The 24,727-nt window shown below is 47.6% G+C and overlaps 1 protein-coding gene across 7 annotated transcripts in view; it reads left to right on the forward strand.

Moving 5' to 3' along the window:
* The window catches only part of SZT2 (SZT2 subunit of KICSTOR complex), a 295,338-nt gene that overhangs the window by 184,891 nt on the left and 85,720 nt on the right, over window positions 1–24,727 (forward strand). For all 7 annotated transcript variants that reach the window (XM_063939324.1, XM_063939327.1, XM_063939326.1 and 4 more), the window contains 10 exons: window positions 11,242–11,354; window positions 11,914–12,184; window positions 12,271–12,412; window positions 12,517–12,609; window positions 12,750–12,831; window positions 12,914–13,183; window positions 13,318–13,456; window positions 13,928–14,044; window positions 17,308–17,371; window positions 17,491–17,676. In XM_063939324.1, coding sequence (XP_063795394.1) covers window positions 11,242–11,354; window positions 11,914–12,184; window positions 12,271–12,412; window positions 12,517–12,609; window positions 12,750–12,831; window positions 12,914–13,183; window positions 13,318–13,456; window positions 13,928–14,044; window positions 17,308–17,371; window positions 17,491–17,676 — 1,477 coding nt within the window. The remainder of the gene's footprint in view (window positions 1–11,241; window positions 11,355–11,913; window positions 12,185–12,270; window positions 12,413–12,516; window positions 12,610–12,749; window positions 12,832–12,913; window positions 13,184–13,317; window positions 13,457–13,927; window positions 14,045–17,307; window positions 17,372–17,490; window positions 17,677–24,727) is intronic.

Genomic DNA, 24,727 nt, shown 5'->3' on the forward strand with positions numbered 1-24,727 from the left:
GTGGCAGTACTGTTATCTGTAGTGTGTATAGATGTTAACTTAGAATTTAAAAATGTGTTCTATGAACTTTCCTTTGGATTACAGGTGGCACTCCAGGGCGGAGGGTGGAACTGATGCAAACCAATAACTATTTGTCAATTTCCTGGTGCAGTTAGAAAATGGAAGCATGCATATGATTGGCTGTGATAGGCAGCGCCACCTGGCATTGGGTCTTGGATTCTACCTCCCTGCTTGTGTGACACCACCACAGCATCTTAGACCAACCTTGACTAGATCTAGAGCGTGTGATGGGTTATGAGGAGCCATAAGTAATAGATGACATCATTGCGCAGATAGAAGTAGAATGGTGTAACAATATGAATATATAAGTGACAGCAGAAAGACCTTGGCTAATGTTTGCTTGGGGTGTGGTTCGTTTTATCGACAGTATCTAGGTCGACAATGTTTAGGTCGACATGAGGATTTTTTTTTTTTTTTTTGGTGTCGTTTTCTTCGTAGAGTGACCGGGATCCCAAATTAGTGCACGCGTCCCCTCGCATGGCTCGCCATGCTTCGGGCATGGTGCCTTCGCTCCGCTACCGCTTCGCTCGGCACACTTTACCGTTCCAATCGTAGTCCACGTGGATCGTTAAGTATGAAAAAATCCCCCCCCCCAATTTTTTTTGGAAAAACTCATGTCGACCTTTAGACCTGTCAACCTAGCACATGTCGACCTAGAAACCATGTCGACCTTCCATCCATGTCGACCTAGTGATTGTCGACCTATAGTGGTTGACCTAAACATTGTCGACCTAGACACTGTCGATCTTCAGACCGGATCCCGTTTGCTTGTACCTCTTCGGGCTGCAGGTAAAACTGAACAATGTATTAATTGCTGTTCACCACGCTGCGGGCTCGGAGGCTCGCCACAGGTTTTATTCCCACTTTATGGGTGTCCGGGACACCCACGAGTGGGAATAATTCCTGTTAGTCGGCATGCCGACTATTGGGATTGTTTGGGGTGCGCGATCCCGGCGTCTGTATTGTGAGCGGCGGTCTCCTGATCGCCGGTCACACAGCTATGCTTGTCGACTGCCTCCCCCGGTAGGTGTGGTTCATTAGGTCGATATACATTTGGTCGACCACTGAAGGTCGATATGTACAAGGTCGACATGAGTTTTTTTTTAACTGTTTTTGGTGTCGTTTTCTTCGTAAAGTGACGGCGAACCCCAATTAGTGCTTCGCTCGCCATGCTTAAGGCAAGGGCCCTCATTCCGACCCAATCGCAAGCTGCACTTCTTTGCAGCGGTGCGATCGGGTCTGGAATGCGCATGCACGTTGTTGCCCGGCGACGCAACAACGCTGACGGCAAAGAAAGCGGTTGCAGAGGCGACCGCAAGAAGATTGACAGCAGGAAGGCGTTCCGGGGCGTCAACTGACCGTTTGAAGCCGTTTTCGGGGAGTGGTGAGTAAAACGCAGGCGTGTCCAAGCGAACGGAGAGCGGAGGTGTGACGTCAAAGTTGTGACCATCATCACTGGACACGTCGCACAGGGTAAGTAGGTCCGGGGCTGGTCTTGTTTGTATGAAATTTTTTTAGTATAGCAGGGCTGCACAAGCGATCGCAGCCCTGCTATGCTAAAATACACTCCCCCATAGGCGGTGATTAGTTGATCGCACCAGCAGCAAAAAGTTGCTTGTTGCAATTAACTCGGAATGGGGGCCCTGGTGAATAACTCATGTTGACCTTTTTGCATGTCGACCTAAAGACCATGTCGACATAGTGATCATGTCGACCTAATGCGTGTCGACCTTCAGTGGTCGACCCAATGTATGTCGACCTAATGCTTGTCGACCTAACGACTGCCTCCCCCGGCAAAGTGCACAGAAACATGTATTTGATCCTGTAGAGACAGTGGGGGTCATTCCGAGTTGTTCGCTCGTTGACGATTTTCGCTATACTGCGATTAGTCGCTTACTGCGCATGCGCAAGGTACGCAGGGCGCATGCGCTTAGTTATTTTACTAAAAACTTAGCTGTTTTGCTGTGGCTTCTGCGGCGCTTTTCAGTCGCACTGGTGTTCGGTAAATGATTGACAGGAAAGGGGCGTTTCTGGGTGGTAACTGTCCGTTTTCCCGGCGTTGGCTAAAAAACGCAGGCGTGTCAGGGAAAAACGCGGGAGTGTCTGGAGAAACGGGGGAGTGGTTGGCCGAACGCAGGGCGTGTTTGTGACGTCAAGCCAGGAACTAAACGGCCTGAGCTGATCGCAGTGTAGGAGTAAGTCTGGAGCTGCTCAGAAACTGCAAGAAAATTTTTAGTAGCAATTCTGCTAATCTTTCGTTCGCAATTCTGCTAAGCTAAGATACACTCCCAGAGGGCGGCGGCCTAGCGTGTGCAATGCTGCTAAAAGCAGCTAGCGAGCGATCAACTCTGAATGACCCCCTGTGTCCTATGCAGACATGTCACACATACTTTTAGTTACTGTGACTTATTACATATGAGAACGGCCTGTTCTGTGAGTGCAGTAAGATCTTATGTAAATAGCACCCTGCTTATGTAAAGGCACCATTGCTTTGTACTGGGTCATTCGCCCATCTGCTGTCCCAGATACCTAGTATTGGGGGTCATTCCGAGTTGATCGCTCGCTAGCTACTTTTAGCAGCCGTGCAAACGCATAGTCGCCGCCCACAGGGGAGTGTATTTTCGCTTTGCAGGAGTGCGAACGCCTGTGCAGCCGAGCGGCTGCAAACACATTTTGTGCAAAACAAGACCAGCCCTGTAGTTACTTATCCTGTGCGATGATCCTAGCGACGAGTGACGCGGTAATGACCTCAGATACCCGCCCAGCAAACGCCCGGCCACCCCTGCGTTTTTCCAAACACTCCCAGAAAACGGTCAGTTGACACCCAGAAACTCCCACTTCCTGTCAATCTCCTTGCGTTTGGCTGTGCGATTGGAATAGTCGCTAGAACCAGTGCAAAACCACAATGGACTTCATACCCGTACAACGTGCGTGTGCATTGCGGTGCATGCGCAGATTAGCTGTTTTTTTCACTGATCGCTACGCAGCGAACAACGGCAGCTAGCGATCAACTCGGAATGAGCCCCCCATTGGCTCGTAAAAATACTCTATTGCTGGGGGTGTTTAACATGCGGCACTCCAGTTGTGTTGGAACTTCACATCCCAGCATGCCCTGACACAGTTTTAGCATGGCCTCATAGTAATACTGTGGCAGAGCGTGCTGGGATGTGTAGTTCCACTACAGCTGGAGAGATGCATCTTGAATGCCCCTTTCTAATGCTCCACTGAATTCAGAGTACCGGTAGTTCTTCTATATCAGACTAGTTTACACAGATATCCAAGGATAGAATGGAATCAGCGACTCTTCCCATCATGGTGAAATGTGCCTAACAAATGGTTCCCCTTCCAGGGCACAGCAAGCTGGCATTTCATTATTTGGTTGCATGACTTTCACGGGCAATAGAAGCCCATCCTGACAGTAGATTACCACTGCCAGGGCTGAATAAAAATAAAAATAATTATTCCTGTTTCACAAAGGCAACAATCTCGGCATACTAGTTTCCGAGGCTCATCTGCTTTCACTTTAGGCCATAGGTGTGTACAGTAATCGAAGACGAGAGGCGTTTTAGCTGAAAACTCGGCAATTTACCCATTTATTGTAGATAAAAACCGGGAACATGCAACGTGTGAGGGAGATCAATGAAAGTCCCTTTTGTGAAGAGTGGGTTTTATTGGCCGCTGCTAGACTTGTACTCCTAAGTGGATGGGTGGGTAACGCACTTTCAGAAGCCCCTTGTATTCCATTGTTGTGTGGTCCGTTAGAGTGCTTAAACAAAACACTATTTGAATGTGCAGTCAGCGCTAAATTTACAAAGCCTGTAGTCTTGTTTTTTACAGAGATCCTATTGCCTTCTTCAAACCCGCCAGCCAGAGGCAGGTTATTTAATTGGGCAAGTTTAGCGGAGGTTTTGCGCTTTTTAAACCCGGTGTTCCTGTAATAGAAAAAGCATTGATTCACTGTTCAGTTCTATTCATCAGTTTGGGCTTTAGTAAATCTGCTGGCACTCTGCAAGGATAAAAAGTCTGTTTATTCTGATTGCAGCAATAGGATCGTCCAAAAATAATAGGCAGAAAATGTCCTGTGAAACACATAACAAAGTTTCTCTAACGTCCTTGAGGATGCTGGGACTCCGTAAGGACCATGGGGATTAGACGGGCTCTGCAGGAGATAGGGCACTTTAAGAAAGCTTTGGACTCTGGGTGTGCACTGGCTCCTCCCTCTATGCCCCTCCTCCAGACCTCAGTTTTACACTGTGCCCAGAGCAGGATGGGTGCACTGCAGAGAGCTCTCCTGAGTTCTCTGCCTAGAAGCATTTTTGATTGGATTTTTTTCTACTTTTATACAGGGAGCACTGCTGGCAACAGGCTCCCTGCATCGAGGGACTGAGGAGAGAGGGGCAGACCTTCTTGTCTAAGATGGGCTCTGCTTCCTCGGCTACTGGACACCATTAGCTCCAGAGGGGGTGAACACAGGTTCTTACTGGGCGTCCACCCCCAGAGCCGCGCCGCCGTTCTCCTCACAGAGCCAGAAGAACCGAAGTCAGAAGACGTCAGGCGGCAGAAGCCTTCAACTTCACTGAGGTAACGCACAGCACTGCAGCTGTGCGTCATTGCTCCCATACACCTCACATACTCCGGTCACTGTAAGGGTGCAGGGCGCAGGGGGGGGCGCCCTGGGCAGCAATATTACACCTCTATTATGGCAAAAGACAATATACATGTACAGGTGGGCACTGTACATGTATATAAAAGAGCCCCCGCCATATTTTAGTAAGTTTGAACGGGACAGAAGCCCGCCGCCGAGGGTGCGGGGCTTCTCCCTCAGCACTCACCAGCGCCATTTTCTCTCCACAGCACCGCTGAGAGGAAGCTCCCCGGACTCTCCCCTGCTTACACACGGTGAAGGGGTGTTTAAAAGAGAGGGGGGTCACATAATTGGCGGATAACATATTATACAGCGCGGCTGGGGGAAAAACATTTTCTGTTGGTCTCCAGGGTCATTGCGCTGGGGTGTGTGCTGGCATACTCTCTCTCTGTCTCTCCAAAGGGCCTTGAAGAGGATACTGTCTTCAGAAAAGAGGTTCCCTGTGTGTGTGAAGTGTCTGTACGCGTGTGTCGACATGTTTGACGAGGAAGGCTCGCTTAATATGGAGGGGGAGTGCTTGAATGTCATGTCGCCGTCGGCAACGCCGACACCGGTATGGGTGGATATGCTGAATGTCTTGAATGCAAATGTAAATCTATTGCATAAAAGGTTAGACAAGGCTGAAGCTAGGGATCAGTCAGGTAGCCAGTCCATGCCTGTCCCTGTGGCGCCAGGCCCTTCGGGGTCTCAGAAGCGCACCATATCCCAGATCGATAACACAGATACCGACACGGATACTGACTCTAGTGTCGACTATGAAGATGCAAAATTACAGCCGAGGGTGGCAAAAGGTATTCGGTACATGATTATTGCCATTAAAGAGGTTTTGCATATTACTGAAGAACCCCCTGTCCCTGACACGAGGGTTCACATGTATAAAGGGAAAAAGCCTGAAGTCACCTTTCCGTCCTCATTTGAACTGAGTGAATTGTGCGAAAAGGCTTGGGAATCTCCGGATAGGAGACCACAAGTTCCCAAAAGGATTCTTATGGCGTATCCTTTTCCACAAACGGATAGGATACGATGGGAATCTTCACCTAAAGTAGACAAGGCGCTGACACGCTTGTCCAAAAAGGTGGCACTGCCTTCTCAGGATACGGCTTCCCTCAAGGATCCTGCTGATCGCAGGCAGGAAATTACCATGAAGCACATTTACACTCATTCAGGTACTATTGTTAGACCGGCTATGGCGTCGGCCTGGGTTTGTAGTGCGGTTGTGGCATGGGCAGATTCCTTATCTATGGAGATTGACACCTTAGATAGGGATGCCATTCAAATGACCATAGAGCATATCAGAGATGCTGCCTTGTATATGAGAGATGCTCAGAGAGACATTTGTTTATTAAGCTCCAGAATAAATGCTATGTCTATTTCTGCTAGGCGGCTCTTGTGGACCCGACAGTGGACGGGAGACGCCGATTCAAAGCGGCATATGGAGTCCTTGCCTTACAAAGGGGAGGAGTTGTTTGGAGACGGCCTCTCGGACCTTGTCTCTACTGCTACGGCTGGTAAGTCGAATTTCTTACCTTATGTCCCCCCGCAGCATACAAAAAAGGCACCTCATTATCAAATGCAGTCCTTTCGTTCCAATAAAAACAAAAAGGTACGGGGATCGTCCTTTGTTGCCAGAGGGAAAGGCAGGGGAAAGAAGCTGCACACAGCTAGTTCCCAAGAGCAGAAGTCCTCCCCTGCGTCTGCAAAGTCCACCGCATGACGCTGGTGCTTCCCGGGGGGAGGCAGATCTAGTGGGGGCTCATCTTCGGTTTTTTAGCCACGTCTGGGTTCACTCGCAGGTGGATCCCTGGGCATTAGAGATTGTTTCTCAGGGATACAGGCTGGAATTCGAAGACTTGCCTCCTCGCCGGTTTTTCAAATCGGCTCTGCCGGCTTCCCCGTCAGAGAGGGAGCTAGTGTTGGCAGCAATCCAAAAATTGTATATTCAACAGATGATTGTCACAGTTCCTCATCTCCAGCAAGGAGAGGGATATTACTCAACCCTGTTTGTGGTCCCGAAACCGGACGGTTCGGTCAGACCCATTTTAAACCTAAAATCCCTGAACCTGTACTTGAAGAGGTTCAAGTTCAAAATGGAATCACTCAGGGCGGTCATCGCCAGCCTGGAGGGGGGGGATTGGATGGTGTCCCTGGACATAAATGATGCGTACCTTCATGTTCCGATATTCCCCCCTCATCAGGCGTTTCTGAGATTGGCAGTACAGGATTGTCACTACCAATTTCAGACGTTGCCGTTTGGTCTTTCAACGGCCCGAGAAGTTTCACCAAGGTAATGGCGGAAATTATAGTGCTCCTGCGCAGGCAGGGGGTCACAATTATCCCATACTTGGACGATCTCCTCATAAAGGCGAGATCTCGGGAGAAGTTGCTGGACAGCGTGTCTCTGTCCATGAAGACGTTGCAGTTACACGGCTGGATTCTCAATATACCGAAGTCCCAGCTAGTCCCTACAACGCGTCTGACTTTTTTGGGCCTGATTCTAGACACAGACCAGAAAAAGGTTTTTCTTCCGATCGAAAAGGTTCAGGAGCTCATAGCCCTGGTCAGAAACCTATTAAAACCAAAACAGGTTTCAGTGCATCATTGCACGCGGGTCCTGGGGAAGATGGTGGCTTCATACGAGGCCATCCCTTTCGCCAGTTCCATGCGAGGACTTTTCAATGGGACCTCTTGGACAAGTGGTCCGGGTCCCATTTACAAATGCATCGAAGGATCACCCTGTCTCCCAGGACCTGGGTATCTCTCCTGTGGTGGCTGCACAGTGCTCACCTACTAGAGGGTCGCAGGTTCGGCATTCAGGACTGGGTCCTGGTGACCATGGACGCAAGCCTCCGAGGCTGGGGAGCAGTCACACTGGGAAGAAATTTCCAAGGTCTCTGGTCAAATCTAGAGACTTGTCTCCACATCAATGTCCTGGAGTTGAGGGCCATATACAACGCCCTGCGTCAAGCGGAGGAATTGCTTCGGGAAAAAACGGTTCTGATTCAGTCAGACAATGTCACGGCAGTGGCTCATATAAACCGCCAAGGCGGAACAAGGAGCAGAGTGGCCATGGCAGAAGCGACCAGGATTCTACGCTGGGCGGAAGGCCATGTAAGCGCGCTATCTGCAGTGTTCATCCCGGGGGTGGACAACTGGGAAGCGGACTTCCTCAGCAGGCACGACATGCATCCGGGAGAGTGGGGACTTCATCAAGAAGTCTTCGCACAGATCACGGGTCGGTGGGGACTGCCTCAAATAGACATGATGGCATCCCGTCTCAACAAAAAGCTAAAGCGGTATTGTGCCAGGTCAAGGGACCCTCAGGCGGTAGCGGTAGACGCTCTGGTGACACCTTGGGTGTTCAGATCGGTCTATGTGTTTCCTCCTCTTCCTCTCATACCCAAAGTGTTGAGAATAATAAGAATAAGCAGGGTCAGAACAATCCTCATTGTTCCAGATTGGCCACGGAGGACTTGGTATCCGGAGCTGCAAGAGTTGCTCACAGAAGATCCGTGGCCTCTTCCTCTAAGGCAGGACCTGCTGCGGCAGGGGCCCTGTCTGTTCCAAGACTTACCGCGGCTGCGTTTGACGGCATGGCGGTTGAACGCCGGATCCTAGCGGAAAAAGGGATTCCGGAGGAGGTCATTCCTACCCTGATCAAGGCTAGGAAAGACGTGACGTTAAAACATTATCACCGTATATGGCGAAAATATGTTTCTTGGTGTGAGGCCAGAGCTGCTCCTACGGAGGAGTTCCATTTGGGCCGTCTACTTCACTTCCTTCAAACAGGAGTGACTTTGGGCCTAAAATTAGGGTCTATAAAGGTCCAAATTTCGGCCTTATCCATTTTCTTTCAAAGAGAATTAGCCTCTCTTCCTGAAGTACAGACTTTTGTGAATGGTGTGCTGCATATTCAGCCTCCCTTTGTGCCTCCGGTGGCGCCTTGGGATCTTAACGTGGTGTTAAGTTTCCTCAAGTCACCTTGGTTTGAACCACTCAAAACTGTGGAGTTGAAATACCTCACGTGGAAAGTGGTCATGTTGTTGGCATTAGCTTCGGCAAGACGTGTTTCAGAATTGGCGGCTTTATCACATAAAAGCCCATACTTGGTTTTTCACGTGGAGAGGGCAGAGTTGAGGACTCGTCCTCACTTTCTGCCAAAAGTGGTCTCATCTTTTCATGTGAACCAACCTATTGTCGTGCCTGTAGCTACACGGGACTTGGAGGATTCCGAGTCCCTGGATGTGGTCAGGGCTTTGAAGATTTATGTGACCAGAACGGCTAGAATCAGGAAGACTGAAGCTCTGTTTGTTCTGTATGCGGCCAACAAGGTTGGCGCTCCTGCTTCAAAGCAGACTATTGCTCGCTGGATCTGTAACACGATTCAGCAGGCGCATTCTACGGCAGGTTTGCCATTGCCTAAATCGGTTAAGGCCCATTCCACTAGGAAAGTGGGCTCTTCTTGGGCGACTGCCCGAGGGGTCTCGGCATTACAGTTGTGCCGAGCAGCTACTTGGTCGGGGCCAACACCTTTGCAAAGTTCTATAAGTTTGATACCCTGGCTGAGGAGGACCTCCTGTTTGCTCAATCGGTGCTGCAGAGTCATCCGCACTCTCCCGCCCGTTTGGGAGCTTTGGTATAATTCCCATGGTCCTTACGGAGTCCCAGCATCCTCAAGGACGTTAGAGAAAATAAGATTTTACTTACCGGTAAATCTATTTCTCGTAGTCCGTAGAGGATGCTGGGCGCCCGTCCCAAGTGCGGACTTCTTCTGCAAGACTTGTATATAGTTGTTGCTTACATAAGGGTTATGTTATAGTTTATCGGTTGAACCGAGGCTATGTTGTTGTTCATACTGTTGACTGGGTAGTGTATCACAAGTTATACGGTGTGATTGGTGTGGCTGGTATGGATCTCGCCCTTAGATTTACAAAAATCCTTCCTCGTACTGTCCATCTCCTCTGGGCACAGTTTCCCTAACTGAGGTCTGGAGGAGGGCATAGAGGGAGGAGCCAGTGCACACCCAGAGTCCAAAGCTTTCTTAAAGTGCCCTATCTCCTGCGGAGCCCGTCTAATCCCCATGGTCCTTGCGGAGTCCCAGCATCCTCTACGGACTACGAGAAATAGATTTACCGGTAAGTAAAATCTTATTTTCTACAGTTTATCACAAGCTGTACCAGATGATCAAGACACAATTTTATTGATTCCAAACTATTGCCCTTGTTTATCAATGAGTAATACATTTCACTGTGAGTGATAAATTGCACCAGCCAATCTGCTCCTGTCATTTTTCAAGCACATGCCCTTATTTATCAATGAGTGATACATTTCACTGTGAGTGATATATTGCACCAGCCAATACGCTCCTAACTGCCATATCACAGACTTGGTTTGAAAAATGGCAGTTAGGAGCGGATTGGCTGGTGCAATTTATCATTCACTGTGAAATTTATCACTCATTGATAAATAAGGGCATATGAATCTTCAACAGACTATTGATTTAGAAGAAATGACTATTCAATTGGGGGAACCTGCACCAAAAAGGATATTGTTTGCATTTAAACCCAACTCTTTTAAATATACCCCTTTAGTGTATGGCTTCTCTGTGCTATAGGGTAGCAGTCTGATCCCTCCAGGTGGTGAGTAATTGCATACCCATAGGGAAAGAAAGATTTGGCAGGGTCATTGCCTAATCAGTTTGAGCCCGCCTGCAGATATAGAGGAACCTCTAGGAATGGGTGGTATTCAGTATGCCGGCTGTTGGGATCCCGGCGCTCAGTATAATGGCTCCGGAATCCCGACAACTATTCTTCCTCTCGGGGGTCCACGAACCCCCTGGAGGTAGAATCGCGCGCCAACACACCCGCAGCGTGGTCAGGGCAGCGAGCCCGCAAGGGGCTCATTTGCGCTCACACAGCTGCCGGCATGCCGGCGGTCGGGAACCCAGCGTCTGTATGCTGGCCGCCGGGATCCCGGCCACCGGCATAACATACTACACCCCTAGGAATAACTCTTATAGGCCCCAAACTGGTGAATGGGGGATTCCGTATGGTCTAGTCAGTTCTTAGCATACCCGTGGAGAAATAACTGTACTGGACTGATAATGATTGTAAGCTCTTTGGGCCTGATTCATATTTGTAAGTAAAGCAAAAAAGCAAGCAACTGGGCACAACCACGTTTCACTGCTGGTTGGGCGGAGGTAATATGTGCAGAGAGAGAGTTAGATTTGGGTGGGGTGTCTTCATACTGTAATGTAAATTGCAGTGTAAAAATAAAGCTGTCTAACATTTGTGGGCTACATGCAAAAGCAGCCAGTATTTACCCTGCTTTTTTTGCTTTATTTACAAACATGAACCAGGCCCCTCATTTACCAGCCCTCTTTAAGGCAGTTGGAGTAATCAATTCACGGACACTCTCCTGTTACAAATGTTTATTTTTGCAATTGTACTTTCTTTTGATATAATATCTATTTTGTGTGTTACATATGACAGTGGCAACTCTGCCAACCGTCCTGAAGCTGATCCTCTGCATCCCCACAGGTCTTCATCACAGGAGCGGCCGTCTGCAAGTACTTTTATACACCACAGGCAAAAGGAACTCGTCAACTATTGCAACTTGCTCCAGGAACACTATCACCAGTGCTATGTAAAAGGTCAGAGCCCAGGCTTTCAGATCAATACAAGTCAGGAGGGTCATGTTAACTTTTCATTTTCTGCCGAGCGAGAAGTACAAAGTTCATCTGCTTTGGGTGCTTGGGTTTGCCTTTCTGTGGAATGTTTTTGAAAATGCAACCAATGTTCACCAGAATGCAGCTCATCCCTCAGGAAGCAGTGATACTGCTGGATCCTTATAAACTGTCTTCTTGTGATTATATGGGTGCACCCCGCAATACCGTAAGAATGATCGTCATTAGAAATGATGCAGCATAGGTAAAAGTTCCATGCCTACATTTATGTTTTTGCTTTAGTGGTTGGGCGCCCTCTACTGGCCCTTTTATCACGCAGTATTCTACACCAAGGTTGTGAGTGATCCTAGGTATAATAAAACCAAATAGACTGCAATTTTACCTTCTGCTCTAGTGTAAATTGTATTCGGTTTCTCCTCAGAGACCAGCTGGCGTAATTGTTTCACTGTTCACTTTATTCTCTCTTTCCCTCTGTATACACTAAACTCAGCAACTATTGTGCTTTGCTCTGTCTGGTCCATGCTAGGCTTGTTCAAGGCTCTGCAGCAATCTCTGTGGGTGTCCCACCAAGATCTCCTGACAGCGGTTGATTATTGTGAGGAGCAGCTGCAGGAGATAGACATCACCAACTTCCTGATGACCCTTTGCGGGCACCTCCACAGCTTCCGAGAGTCACAGCCGGTACCCGGTTGCTCTCACAGCGGTCGGCCACCCAAAGCTAGCTTCCGTATCGGCAGCCTAGAGCAAGAGGAGGAGCTGAGTGCCCGAGACAGTTCTGTGTTGCACTCCGAGTCCAGGTACAGACTCATCCTTAAAGTCTCTAGTCAAAAAAAACCCAAAAAACAAATTTACTTTGTGCTTCATCCTTTATCACTTCCTCTAGTGTGGATATAGAGGAGTGCGCTGAACAAGAAGTCCATGAAGTGTCTATTCCAGAACCGAGCAGTCATTCAGATTTCCAGCTGTCTCTTTTGGAAACCGGGCAGCCATGTGAGGTGTCTCCAGACCTCCACAGAATCATCCAGGTCTACATTAACTTCCAATTTTCTGCCATATGGCTTTTTCCATCTTGCTGCTGATCCTTTTTTAATGCTGGTGTTTCTATATCTCATCTTACTGTGTTATCTAGGATAAATTTCTTGCCATCGGAAGTCTTCATTTCAAGACCGTGCCATCGAACCCTCACTATTTCTTCTTCTGTCCATCTTCTCAGAGGAGAGAGGTACATTCATCTGATAAGACATTATCCGATCGGGTTGTAAATGCCCGCTGCTAATGTTTCCCTATACCTCCTCTATGCCACAAAAAGCACTCTTCTTTACACCTGTCTGTTGTGACACCCCGTGCTCATTAATTCCGTAGGAGGATACCACCCGTGAGGCGGAAGATAGAAAGACCAGTGAGGACATGGAAGCCTCAGAAGCGGAACAGGCCAACGAGGAGGGTGAGGAAGAAAGTGATCCCCGTTTGACAAATTAAAAGCCCCTGTTCTCTGATGGAACTTGGTTGTACATTTATTTTTACAGGTAATATATCGACAGGGGCCATCACCACTGAGAGCGACTCCGACCTGGAGGTTGAATATCGAGAGCATTCGGATAACGCAGAGTCCTTGTCGGGATCGGAGACGGTGAACCAAGATGACGACTCCTTCAGCGTGTTGGGAGGGGACTCTCTGAATGGCCAAGACCTTTCAGAACATGAGATGCCTCCTCTCTTTGTGCACCTCATCTGCTCTGTGACCAATAAGAATCAGCATGGATCCATGCCAGTGCTGACGCTGCCCACCTGCCTTGGTAAGTCCATAAACCAACAGAGGACATTCATTGAAGTAAAGGGCATCCGTGCAGAAAAATGGGGGCTACTTCAAAATTCCATAGTGACTATAGATCACTCAGTCACTCCATTTATTATTCCACTTCTCCTTTAGGTGAAGTTATCGGCTGCCTGGAGAACAGCGAGACGCTGCAGAGCATCTCGCTGGCCGATCTGAGCGTCATGCTGGACATATACGTCCTGACATTACCACTGGAAATTGATGGGGTAAACGAAGACTCACAGCACACCCGGTATGTACTGAGCAGGGATGAACATTGGGCATCTAACACTATAGCCTAAAGTATATTACCCTTGACGCCGTGTATAATTTAAATTCACCATTCGATAGCGATGATGTCCAATCAAAGTGTTCTGCTCCAAAATGTTTGCACTTCCAAAGGAGATCACCGTCAGGTTAGGTGTTGCTAGACAGTCATACATCCAGCATGCGAATCATATATGCCTGTATACATGCAACATATACTTACACATGAATGCAAACATTCCATATGTCATGTGTTTTTTCCATTTGTTATCTTGAGATGCATATTCCTAGAACGCCAACATACTAAACATCTCTACGGAGAATGTTTTATTAATCATCCATGTCAATCCCAGTGCTGTTCCCCTTGTTCCCCCTGGTCTGTGTGCTGTCTGTTCACCCATGTTCTACCGTTGTGCCATAGTGTTTAGTCTGCTCCATCTCCTCTCCTCTACCCCAGGTACACCTCCGAGAGCAGCGTTTCCTACCCTCGCTCCCCTGCACTGCCATCCTCCTACCGCTCCGACGAGGAAATACCGCCTACGTTGGAGAGATTCCTGTCCAATGGGGACCAGAGGTGAACCCTAGGAGCTTGCTCTCCACCACCTCTTGTCCTGCGTCACTTCTCTCCAAATGCATGAGATTGTAACGTCATATCATGGTCATTTAGATAGTTGCAAACTGCTTGAAGCTACAGTATACGGATATAGGAAGTATAAAGTATGGTGGTACCTAGTAGTTGATTTATATGTGGGTTCTGGCACTCCCTACTGTAACTTATAGGGATATTAGAAGTCATAGAGGAGTCCCTGTACAGGTAACGGGAATCTGATATAACTTCTGGGGCCAAATGTACTAGAGTGAGAGTTTCAGAAAGTGAGAGATTTGGTAAGGTTTTTCAGGTTTTTTTAAAGTGGCAATCATTTACACTGCAAAACCAGGTTGATCTTGCTGTGTAAATGATTGCCACTTTTAAAAAAAACTTAAAAAACTTACCAAATCTCTCACTTTCTGAAACTCTCACTCTATTACATTTGGCCCATGGTATCTGTAAAATAGAAAGAGGGTGCATTAAGTCTTATAATACATTTTACGTAATGACCTCAGAACTCATGTTTTATACAGCTATACATATTATTTGGTTGAACTTTTTACATATCTTATTTATTTTATGTAGTTTCTTATACAGCGCAGCATATTCCGTTGCGCTATATTATCTTCACCTTTGCAACAATGTCATTGATAACTTGAGACAGTATGCGATTCTATACATGTCACAGATGTTTATCCATTACGCTTATTATTTATAGTAGGGAGTAGGTTATTTCTGCAGATGCGGATACTGTGTGAATGAATTTTGGGGGGAGGGGATGACTCAGGGCATCACAAGTTACAGCTAGATGGGTATTGCTTTTATCACTCATCTTCCAGTGTTCTACATTTGTCAGTGCACGGTGACGTTGGTACAGATACACTTGCATCTGTCACAGGTATCAGGGAATTGGGTGTTCCCTCTCCAGCAGCTGGGGTTTGCAGGAGGGGAGTTGTGTTTCACCTCTAGGCCTCAGGGACTTCTCTTCTCCCCTATGTACCCTCCCCTGGTTCTATGCCATTTGTAGCCAAGGCCCTGAATGGCATGTGGTCACAGAGACTTGGACTGTAATTCCATTTTCGGTGACCAATGCCATGGGCTGACATATCAAAGCTGCACTTTTGCCGCTGGGTGTTCAAGACTCTGAAGAACCAATACAGCCTCCTAGCTGGATTTGCCTGCGGTCATATCCCAACTTCACAACCTTCTGGATCTCCTTACCCTTATCCACACGGTGAGCTGGCATTGTGGGAAGACAGTACTGGACGAATTGGGCTCTTTTTTTTTTCTCAAAGCTTTATTCGAAGGACCACGTAAAAACATATAAAACATTGGTACGTTTCAGTGTATCGGCACAGTATACGTGAGTGGATATCAGTCAAATAATCGGTGTACAGAGAACCGATAACAGCAGAACTGTAGCTGTAACAACATTTTGAAGTACAGATGTGTCCTCATACACTGTGGCTTCAGTCACGCCATGCCCCGGCAGGTGAGATTCTTTTTCTTTCAAAATGTGCGTCTTGTTGCATAAATAAAACAACTGAAAACAGCAAAACTACTTTGCTAGATTACAGCTATCATATTGATGTGCGACGTTTGTACATCTTTGTGGGTATGAGTCTGAATCTGTGTAAGAAGGGCTGTGACGCAGCAAACTGTGGCTCTTCCTCGCGCCAAGTTCAGCTTGTGCTTCATCTGTGACTTTGAATATGTGTAAAACTAATTCCTGTGCAGTTACATTCGCAGCCCAGAGTCTAGTACACTGTGAGTGATGTTTTGCTGCGTCTGCTATGCGAATGTCGCTAAATGTAAAGAAAAAGACTGTACGCTGCAACACTAGGAACGGCGCAGTCACGCCATATGGTATACAGACGCTAGTGGTATGCGGACACATCTGTAGGTAGTGTACCATATAAGGAATACACTATCACAAGCGAAGCGCAAACTCTCGTCATCTGTAGTGGTAATAGCAGACTCTCCAAATAACATAAAAGTAAAAGGTTTTTGTGGCGCGGTCTGGGCAACGCAGGCGTGCCCGGACCATGCGGGGGCAGGCAGCGGCTGCGTGACATCACACGCAGACGATGCGACCCGGACAGCGACGGGTAGCTCCCTGCCAGTGCGCAGGAGCTGCGCAGGTAGGGAGCTACTCGTCAAGTACAAAAGCATCGCCGCTGTGTGATGCTTTTGTACTTGTGCCGGGGGAAATAGGGCCTGACATGCGGGGCGGACACTGATCGTAGATGTGGGTCTGAATTAGGCCCTGTATCTCTCCCCGTTGTAAAAAAATTGTGCTGTCTTAGATTCATTCTCTAAGATGTCCTCAGACCAGTTAATTCGGAGGAGATAGAAAAGTTATGCTTCAGTTAGAGCCAGTGAGAGAGGGACTTTGGCCGGTTCCAGGTCTGAAGGATGGCTTTACAAGCCACCGCACCAGCAGCTGTCTGCCACCAGCCGCTACTTGGGGGGTAATTAGGGAGAATACCAAGGATGAGATGAAAAACAGAAAGATGACCAAGAAAGTCTCCACGTAAGTTGTAACCTGCAGCCAAAAGCTCCTAACCAGGGTTCATGGCCAGAAACGATGACAGGTCAGCCATATTATCACCACATCTATATCCGCTGTGTGTAACAGAATGTCCAGTGACAAAGCTTCTGTGGAAGGATAGATGAGTCTGTCCTAGGACTGCAGAACAGCTGCAGGGTCTCCCCTACATTCTTATCCCAAGTCCTGAATGGTCACATCCTCTTCTTGTTGTACTGACCCACCTAGTGTCATCTATTTACTGGGCTTGTGGTACACTTGAGATGGAGCAGATGGGTTGCAGGGGAGACTAGGAGCTAGTACCCCCCCCCCACCACCACCACCTCCACCACCACCACCACCCACCCTCCAAGTATCCTAGAGGTGAAACATATCTCAACCTTGGGGGGGGGGGAAATTCAGTGATAAGTCCAACTTGTTGTCTTCTCAGCAAGTCATTCCACCAGCTAGAGATTGCCGGATACTTGTGCCTGTGGCTCCTAGGCTGTTGTCACACAGGTGTTTTGTGCTACAGCTCTCTGTTTAGCTGGAAACGCACAGTATTCATAAGGGTTGGAAGTGAAGTGGAGGAACGTTCCTCCCCTGCCTTACAGGCGTTAATGTGGTCCAAAGATGGCACGCATTTCTAACTGGTCAACAGTAAACCTCACTTCAAAAGCGCTTTTCTATCTGACAAAGTTCCTGTTCTGTGTTTGATCAGGTTCTCTGCCTTATCCCGGCTTCCAGCAGAACACAGGCAGGCCATAGAGGTTACCATGAGTGAGGTGGGTTCCCTTTCTATCTCCACAGTATGGGCCGCAGGACCCTGATATTGTATGGCTTACATCCTCTGTTTTATTTCTCCTCTCTCTGTGTGGTGTCTGTCTGTGATCTCTGGTTGCAGATCCGCTGGCTCCTGGAGGATGAGCTGGTGTCGGCCCTGCGTCACTCCCGCCTCATCACTCGCTCCGTCTTACAGAAGGTCCTTTCCCATGTCTGTGAGTCAAAGCAGCGGCCGCACTGCCACAGGGAACTGGTGAAGCTCCAGTTTGTGTTTGGCCCAGAAAAATCCCTAGAGAGGTTTAAAGAGGTACGTGATCCTGCGGACAGTAACTGTACCCTAGCTTTTGTTAGGCGCTGAGGCTTTCCATACCCCTAGGCACTCTAACAGTTGTCGTTTTAATGCTATCCATGCTTGAGCACAGATGGGTAAATCAAGTTGACCGAGGTAGTAATTAAGCCACCTGTGCTCAACCTTGGATATCCGTAAAACCTGCACTGTCAGGGTGCCTTGCAGACTGAGTTTGGAAACCAATGCCCCAATCTTTTCTCCGCTGTGATCTGATTTTGATATATAATGAGAATTAGTCATGATTGCTATATAAGATGTGGGGGTGCTATTAAATATTGGGACTATTGAATATTGATCAGTAAATGAGCGCAGACTGAGTGGGAAATTATCATTTTAAAAACAACTTTGTTTCAGCAGAAACTTATTTCAGATTTGGTAAAATTACAGTTTTTAATGACACATTTTACCACATAAAACTTTAGCACAAAAGCACATGGAGGTGATCTAGCAGGTGGTGGACAGAGACAAGGTGATGGGGTGATGGGATAACACTTTTATACAACATATAAAGGGGGAAATGTATCAAACCTTCTAAAGAGTGGAGAAGTTGCCCATAGTTACCAATTTGCCGCTACCCAGCACTCATCAAGTGCATTGTATAAAATGATAAGTATAAGCTGATCGCAATGAGCAACTTATTTGTCCACTTTAATAATTTGATACATTTCCCCCCAAATCTTGTACAGGAATTTGGGACATTTTTACGTCGGAAATTGACCTGTTTATGTTCCCCATCAACATCTTTAGTAAATGCCCTATTTCTCTTACGTCCTAGAGGATGCTGGGGTCCACATTAGTACCATGGGGTATAGACAGGTCCACCAGGAGCCATTGGCACTTTAAGAGTTTTAGCGTATGGGCTGGCTCCTCCCTCTATGCTCCTCCTACCAGACTCAGTTTAGAAAATGTGCCCGGAGGAGCTGGTCACAGCTAGGGGAGCTCTGCAGAGCTTCGTTAGTAAAAGTTTTTTTTAGAGTATTATTTTACAGGGTCCCTGCATCGTGGGACTAAGGGGGGGGGGGGAGTAGTGTCCGCCCTGCGGGGTCTGAGCCACTATCTCCGCTGACAGGACACTGAGCTCCTGAGGGGATAGAACGTTCCCCGCCACAGGGGATCGCTCACCTCAGCAGCATGCCGCCACCCCCTTACAGAGCCAGAAGATTGGTGGCGAGTGAGTCACTGACCCCCCTACCAAGCCGGGGGCCGGTGTGAAGATGGCGGCAACAGGGTATGGAGCACAGTACTAACTGCACTCCGGGGCTCAGCGGTACATAGTGCGGCGTTGTGAGGGGCGCCCTGAGCCAGCGTCGACACCCTACACTGACCTTCCGGCCTGTCAGGATCCCTGGATCGCTGCCGGCATAATTCCTCAGGCCAGTATAATCTTCTGAAGAGCGGGAAGACAGTGCCATTTTGGGGGCGGAGCTTCTCAGAGCGGACCCAGCAACGTTCAGCGCCATTTTCCTGCCTCCACAACGCTGTCAGTGAAGAGCAAGTCCCTCCAGAACAACTCCAGCTATCTCTCACGGTACCAGGGGTTGTAGAAGGGGAAAGGGGGAGGCTGTGTAAAGGCTGTGTAACCTATTAAGGTGCACAGTCAGCGCTGGTTGGGGGTCTCCCTTTACCTAAAAAGCTCAGTGTGTGGGTTGGCTCTAATCTCTGTGTCTCTCTTGTCATTCTTGGGGGTGAAACTCTGTCTGCCCTTCCCTGTGTGTGTGTGGAGTATCTGTGGTTTCCATTGAGCTATGTCCAGGGACTCTGTGTCATATGCTGCAGAGGATATGTCTTCTCAGGATGATCCCATTCCATGTAATCAGGATTGTACTGGTTTAGCACAGATACCAGCAAGGGAGCCTGAGTGGTTATCCTTTATCAAATCTATGATTTCTCAGATTTCTACTAGGGTTGCACAGAATGAGTCTGCAACTCAGGCTTTACAGAACTCTGGCAGTCTGGCCCAGTTCTGTTGCCTCAGGGCCCCCCGCTGTATATTCCCAAAAACGTGCTCTTGCACAGATTATGCAAGAGGGCAAGGATACCGATTCTGACACTGCGGACGGTAACCGGGATGTGCTGCAGGGGGGGGGGGGGGGCAGCATCTCTTGCAAAAGGGGTGCAGTTGATGATAGAGGCCATTAGGGATGTGTTGAATATTACTGATACAACACCTGAGCAGGTTGAGGAGGCTTACTTCACTGAAAATAAGAAAGCCTCGCTAACCTTCCCTTTGTCAAAAGAATTAAATGCTATTTTTGAAAAGGCTTTGGAAAACCATGAGAAAAAATTCCAGATCCCTAAAAGGGTCCAGGTGGCGTTTCCTTTCCCTGTGGAGGATAGGAAAAAATGGTAAAACCTGCCCATTGTTGACGCGTCGGTATCCAGACTCTCAAAAAAGGTGGTTTTTCTTGTTCCAGGATCCACCGCCTTGAAAGAGCCGGCTGATCGTAAAATTGATAATACGCTCAAATCCATGTACACTGCTTCAGGGGCTATACTACGTCCCACTATTGCCAGTGCTTGGATTGCCAAAGCTGTAGTAAAGTGGTCATGCACGTTACTTGAAGATTTGGATACTATGGATAAATCGGATGTTGAATTGTTTTTGCATAACATTTAGGATTTGGCAGGATTTCTGGTAGAATCCATGAAAGACCTGGGTTCCATGGCTGCAGGAATATCTTCCATGTCTGTCTCAGCTCGTTGAGGACTGTGGCTGCGACAGTGGTCTGCCGACGCAGAATCCAGGAGAAGTGTGGAGACCCTACCCTACACAGGTCAGACTCTCTTTGGGGAAACGTTAGATGCGTGGATCTCCACGGCTACGGCGGGTAAGTCACCTTTTCTTCCCTCCGCTGCACCTACTACGAAGAAACCCTTTTCTTCAATGCATCGCAGCCCTTTCGGGCTGCCAAGCCAAGAAAGGCCAGACCGTCCAACACCTTCTTTAGGGGAGGTCGGCCTAAATCCAAGAAACCTACTGCTGCAGGTTCCCAGGAACAGAAACCTGCATCAGGTACACCAAAGTCCTCCGCATGACGGTGGACTGCACGCCCCGGAGGTGGGGCTGGTGGGAGCGAGACTCAGGCATTTCAGTCACGTCTGGGTGTCGTCCGGCCTGGATCCCTGGGTGCAAGATATTGTGTCCCGGGGTACCGGCTGGAATTTCAAGATCTCCCTCCTCACCGATTCTTGAAATCAGGCTTGCCAGCTTTGTTGGAAGACAGGACTGTCCTGCAGGCAGCCGTCCAGAAGTTGGAGACACAGGTTATTGTACCGGTCCCTCCTCATACGCAAAACAAAGGTTACTATTCGAACCTTGTCGTGGTACCGAAACCGGATGGTTCGGTCAGGCCCATTCTGAACCTAAAATCGCTAAATCACTTTCTGAAAAGGAGTTCAAGTTCAAAATGGAGTCTTTAGGAGCGGTGATATCAGGTCTGGAAGAGGGGGAATTCCTGGTATCTCTGGATATCAAGGATGCGTACCTCCACATTCTGATTTGGCCGCCATATCAAGCTTATTTCCGATTCGCACTGTTGGACTTTCACTGTCAGTTTCAGGCCCTTCTATTTGGCCTCTCCACAGCACCGAGGGTATTCACCAAGGTGATGGCGGAAATTATGGTTCTCCTCCGCAGACAGAGGGTGAACATAATTCCATTTCTGGACGATCTGCTGATAAAGGCATCGTCTAAGGAGAAGCTGTTACAGTCCATTCTTCTGTCAAAGTCAGAAAAATGTCTCAATGCACGTTGCCATATTTGCACCGCACACTGGTCCGTGCTGCGCATGCGTACGCTCTCCCGTGGAAGCGCATACCCGCAATAGCGTGCACTCGCACGCGCAGTATGCGCATTTACGGTAGAGTTTATGTGATCGTAGCGTGCGACTCATTAGTTACAAATGTTCACAATTAATGTAGTTTATAGATCATGATCCCTTTGATAGTTTCTGTAAGTTTGGTTAAAGTATAATGTCCCAGAGCTGAGGAATCCCTCTTTGCATCGTACGAAGGGTTTAACAGGAATCATACAGCAGTATTTGGTACCCATCGGAAGAGTATTTGATTAGCAATATTCCGGTGTTGGTTTGGAGCGTATTAATCGCTCGTGCGAATAGTTATGGACATAAGAAGTTTATGTCCATTTCTATGATTTGCACATACTCAGGTATGCGGCGGGAAACCCAGTTTCCCACCCACCTGAGCTGTTGGAAATCGTCACAGCCCACCTGTATGAATCACCCTATGACCTTTTGTTATGATGCAGGGCCGAATTCCTTCGGCCAATGGACAATGGGATTGTAGGACCAGGAGATTGCATTGTGTGTGGAGCATAAATAGGCAGGCCGACCACATCCAGCTCTCACTCTCTCATCAACGGTTATCTGCTGATAATCGGGAGCTGGATATCGAGGCGCTGGCGATCATACCCTTTGTGCGTAAGTTCTCTCCATAATCATTGTCTTTCTGCGAGCCAATCTCTCTCTCTCTATCTCTCTCTCTCCTCTTTTTCTCTTAAATACCTTATAGTATTATAGTATTGTATCGTATTGCATTTAGGTCAGTGTAGTATTGTCTTTTTGTATTTATTGTTTAGTTCTGTGGTTAGGAAGTCTCTGTTATATTGTAGTGTATCATATGTACTGTTATCCCCTTTTACAAGTATATTAGACGTAATACAGTTAATAGGCCTTGGAAACCTAAACCAGTATCTGTGTATTTCCTATAGTGATAAGTGTTCACTTGAGCGTCGGTGACGCTCAAATAGCTTTTGTAGATAGTCAGGTTACACAAGGTTGCATTTACACCCTGTATTCACATTAAGGTATTCTGTGTGTTTCGTCGGTATAAGGTTTAACATAAAGGTATAGTGTTGTGAGCGTCTGCACCGCTGGTGACCTCCTCGTGGTCTCTAGCGTATGCTACGTTACAGCGAATCTTTCCCCTAGACATAACCAATAACGTGTCCTGTGATCACTGGGCCGTGAGCGAACGTGACGCTTGAGCGTCTCGCCTACGGCTGAGCGATCGTTACGCAAATAGCGTATCATTACGGTATTTCTTAAGTAAGCAGCGTACAGTGTTCTTAGCTTCATAAGGGTTGATTATACGACAAAGGAATTTAGCATTGTCAATTGCGGGCTCGTCCGGTCCTTTTCACATCTGCACTAGGTAGATCAGCAGACGTTATCCCCCAGCAAAAGGGTGGGAGGTTATCTCGCAGTTGCTGACGGGATAAGCGTCTGCTTCGCTTAGGTAAAGAGTGCTGAAGGAATCCGGTAACCGGAAGTAAGAACAAAACGCTTGTGTCTTTTAAAACTGTTTATTTTTCTTTTGTCTTGCGTACGCATACATTTATCTGCATTTCTTTTTCAAATTTCGTATATCACTATTCCTGTTTGCCAATTTTTTTTTTTTTAGTTGATAGAAAGTGCTAAAAAGAGATTTGCTGTTATTTAAAAGTAGAGGTAATAGTTAAAGTATAGAACAAACACACGGTTTGTCTGAGATACAAGGCAGTCAGTGTGGATTGCGGTAGATGATCAGGGATCACCTACATTGATAAATAAATATATTGTGTTACGGTGGATCCTTTGCATTGCGTACACGTGTCGCTAACAAAGACTAGCGTACGCAATCCAAAAGGCAGACGCACGCAGCGTTCATTACGTAACGTAGCGTCTGGTTACGCCCACGTAGCCCAAGTCACGAAAAGCGATAATTAGCGCAAAGCGATAATTAGCGCAAAAGCGATAAGTAACGCACAGCGGTAGATAACGCGACGCGGTAAATAACGCAAATCTATCTTTTGGAAAATCTGAAATTTAGTTTAACAGATCCTGCTCCTAATTGGTAACACTTTTGGCCTGAAGACAATTTCTGCGCAGAAATAGATATAGAAACAAAGTGTACATGTGTTGAGTGAGTGTGTTTTGTATACAAAAGTTTATATAACTTTAAGGTGGAACCAAAAGGAAAGTCGGGTACTCGTCAAGGAACATACGTGTAAGTGACATATACGGTGGCCAGGGAGGCATCCCTGGTTAAATAATATTTGAGCATTAGAGTATAGCGGACCATAAGGTAACAAGACCAGGAGGTCATAAGGAACAAGACCAGGAGGTCGTAAGGTAAAAGGTCCGCTATAAAAGTCCAGTGGCACAACGCCTGGGGTGTTGGTGCAGAACCCATATAGGCCATAAGCTCTTGCTGAAGGAATCGCGGCCGGAAACATCGATTCCATTGGTCTTTCAGTACATGACAAATAGTGCTCGTGTAATGAACGATTGGACCACACGTAATTGTGTGCAGTAGTTAGTAATCTGACCTAAATACCATTAGAGTAAAGTGGTCACAAACGCTATTTGTACATTCTGACGTGATTTGTGTAATTTTTTATTTTTGGAAGGGAAGTTCGCTGGTCACTCAGGAACTATCTAACAACCCCAACTTTACTGGAAAGAGTAAGTGTCCTGCGGGTAACCCTCATATGTTCCAGTAAACTGAAGGTTCCATAGGGGCCCTGTATCGAGTACGCTGGCATCATAACGGTGTTTACAGGTCGTATTGGTCGAGGTGGGCGAGTGAGTGGGGTACTCGGTAAACCGCCACCGCCGGCCTACTGTGGAGTAATTTGGTTGTCTGTAAAGGCTTGCTGAAAACCTTGATACAGAAAATCCAAGGAGGATTAAGCAACACCTACAGACTATGGGGGCCAGTTGCTCAGGTAGGGGGCGATCAACCCTGGTTCAGGTTGATTCTGTGAACCGACCAGTTGGGTCGGCACGATATGTAATGTGTGAAAAATATGGAATTCACACCGAATCTTTATGTGATGAATGGGAGAGAATGACTGTACAAGACAGGGACAAGTTCCCAAGAATAGGTAGCTTCAGTCCAGAGGTGTTACAAAATTTAAGGAGGAGGATATGTCTCGTAAAATCAGCAAAGAGACGAATTCAGCATCATGATTATTTACAGTTATGGCACCAGGAAGGTGAGATACAGA

This window comes from Pseudophryne corroboree, chromosome 9, assembly GCF_028390025.1.
Source record: "Pseudophryne corroboree isolate aPseCor3 chromosome 9, aPseCor3.hap2, whole genome shotgun sequence".
NCBI classification, from domain to species: domain Eukaryota; kingdom Metazoa; phylum Chordata; class Amphibia; order Anura; family Myobatrachidae; genus Pseudophryne; species Pseudophryne corroboree.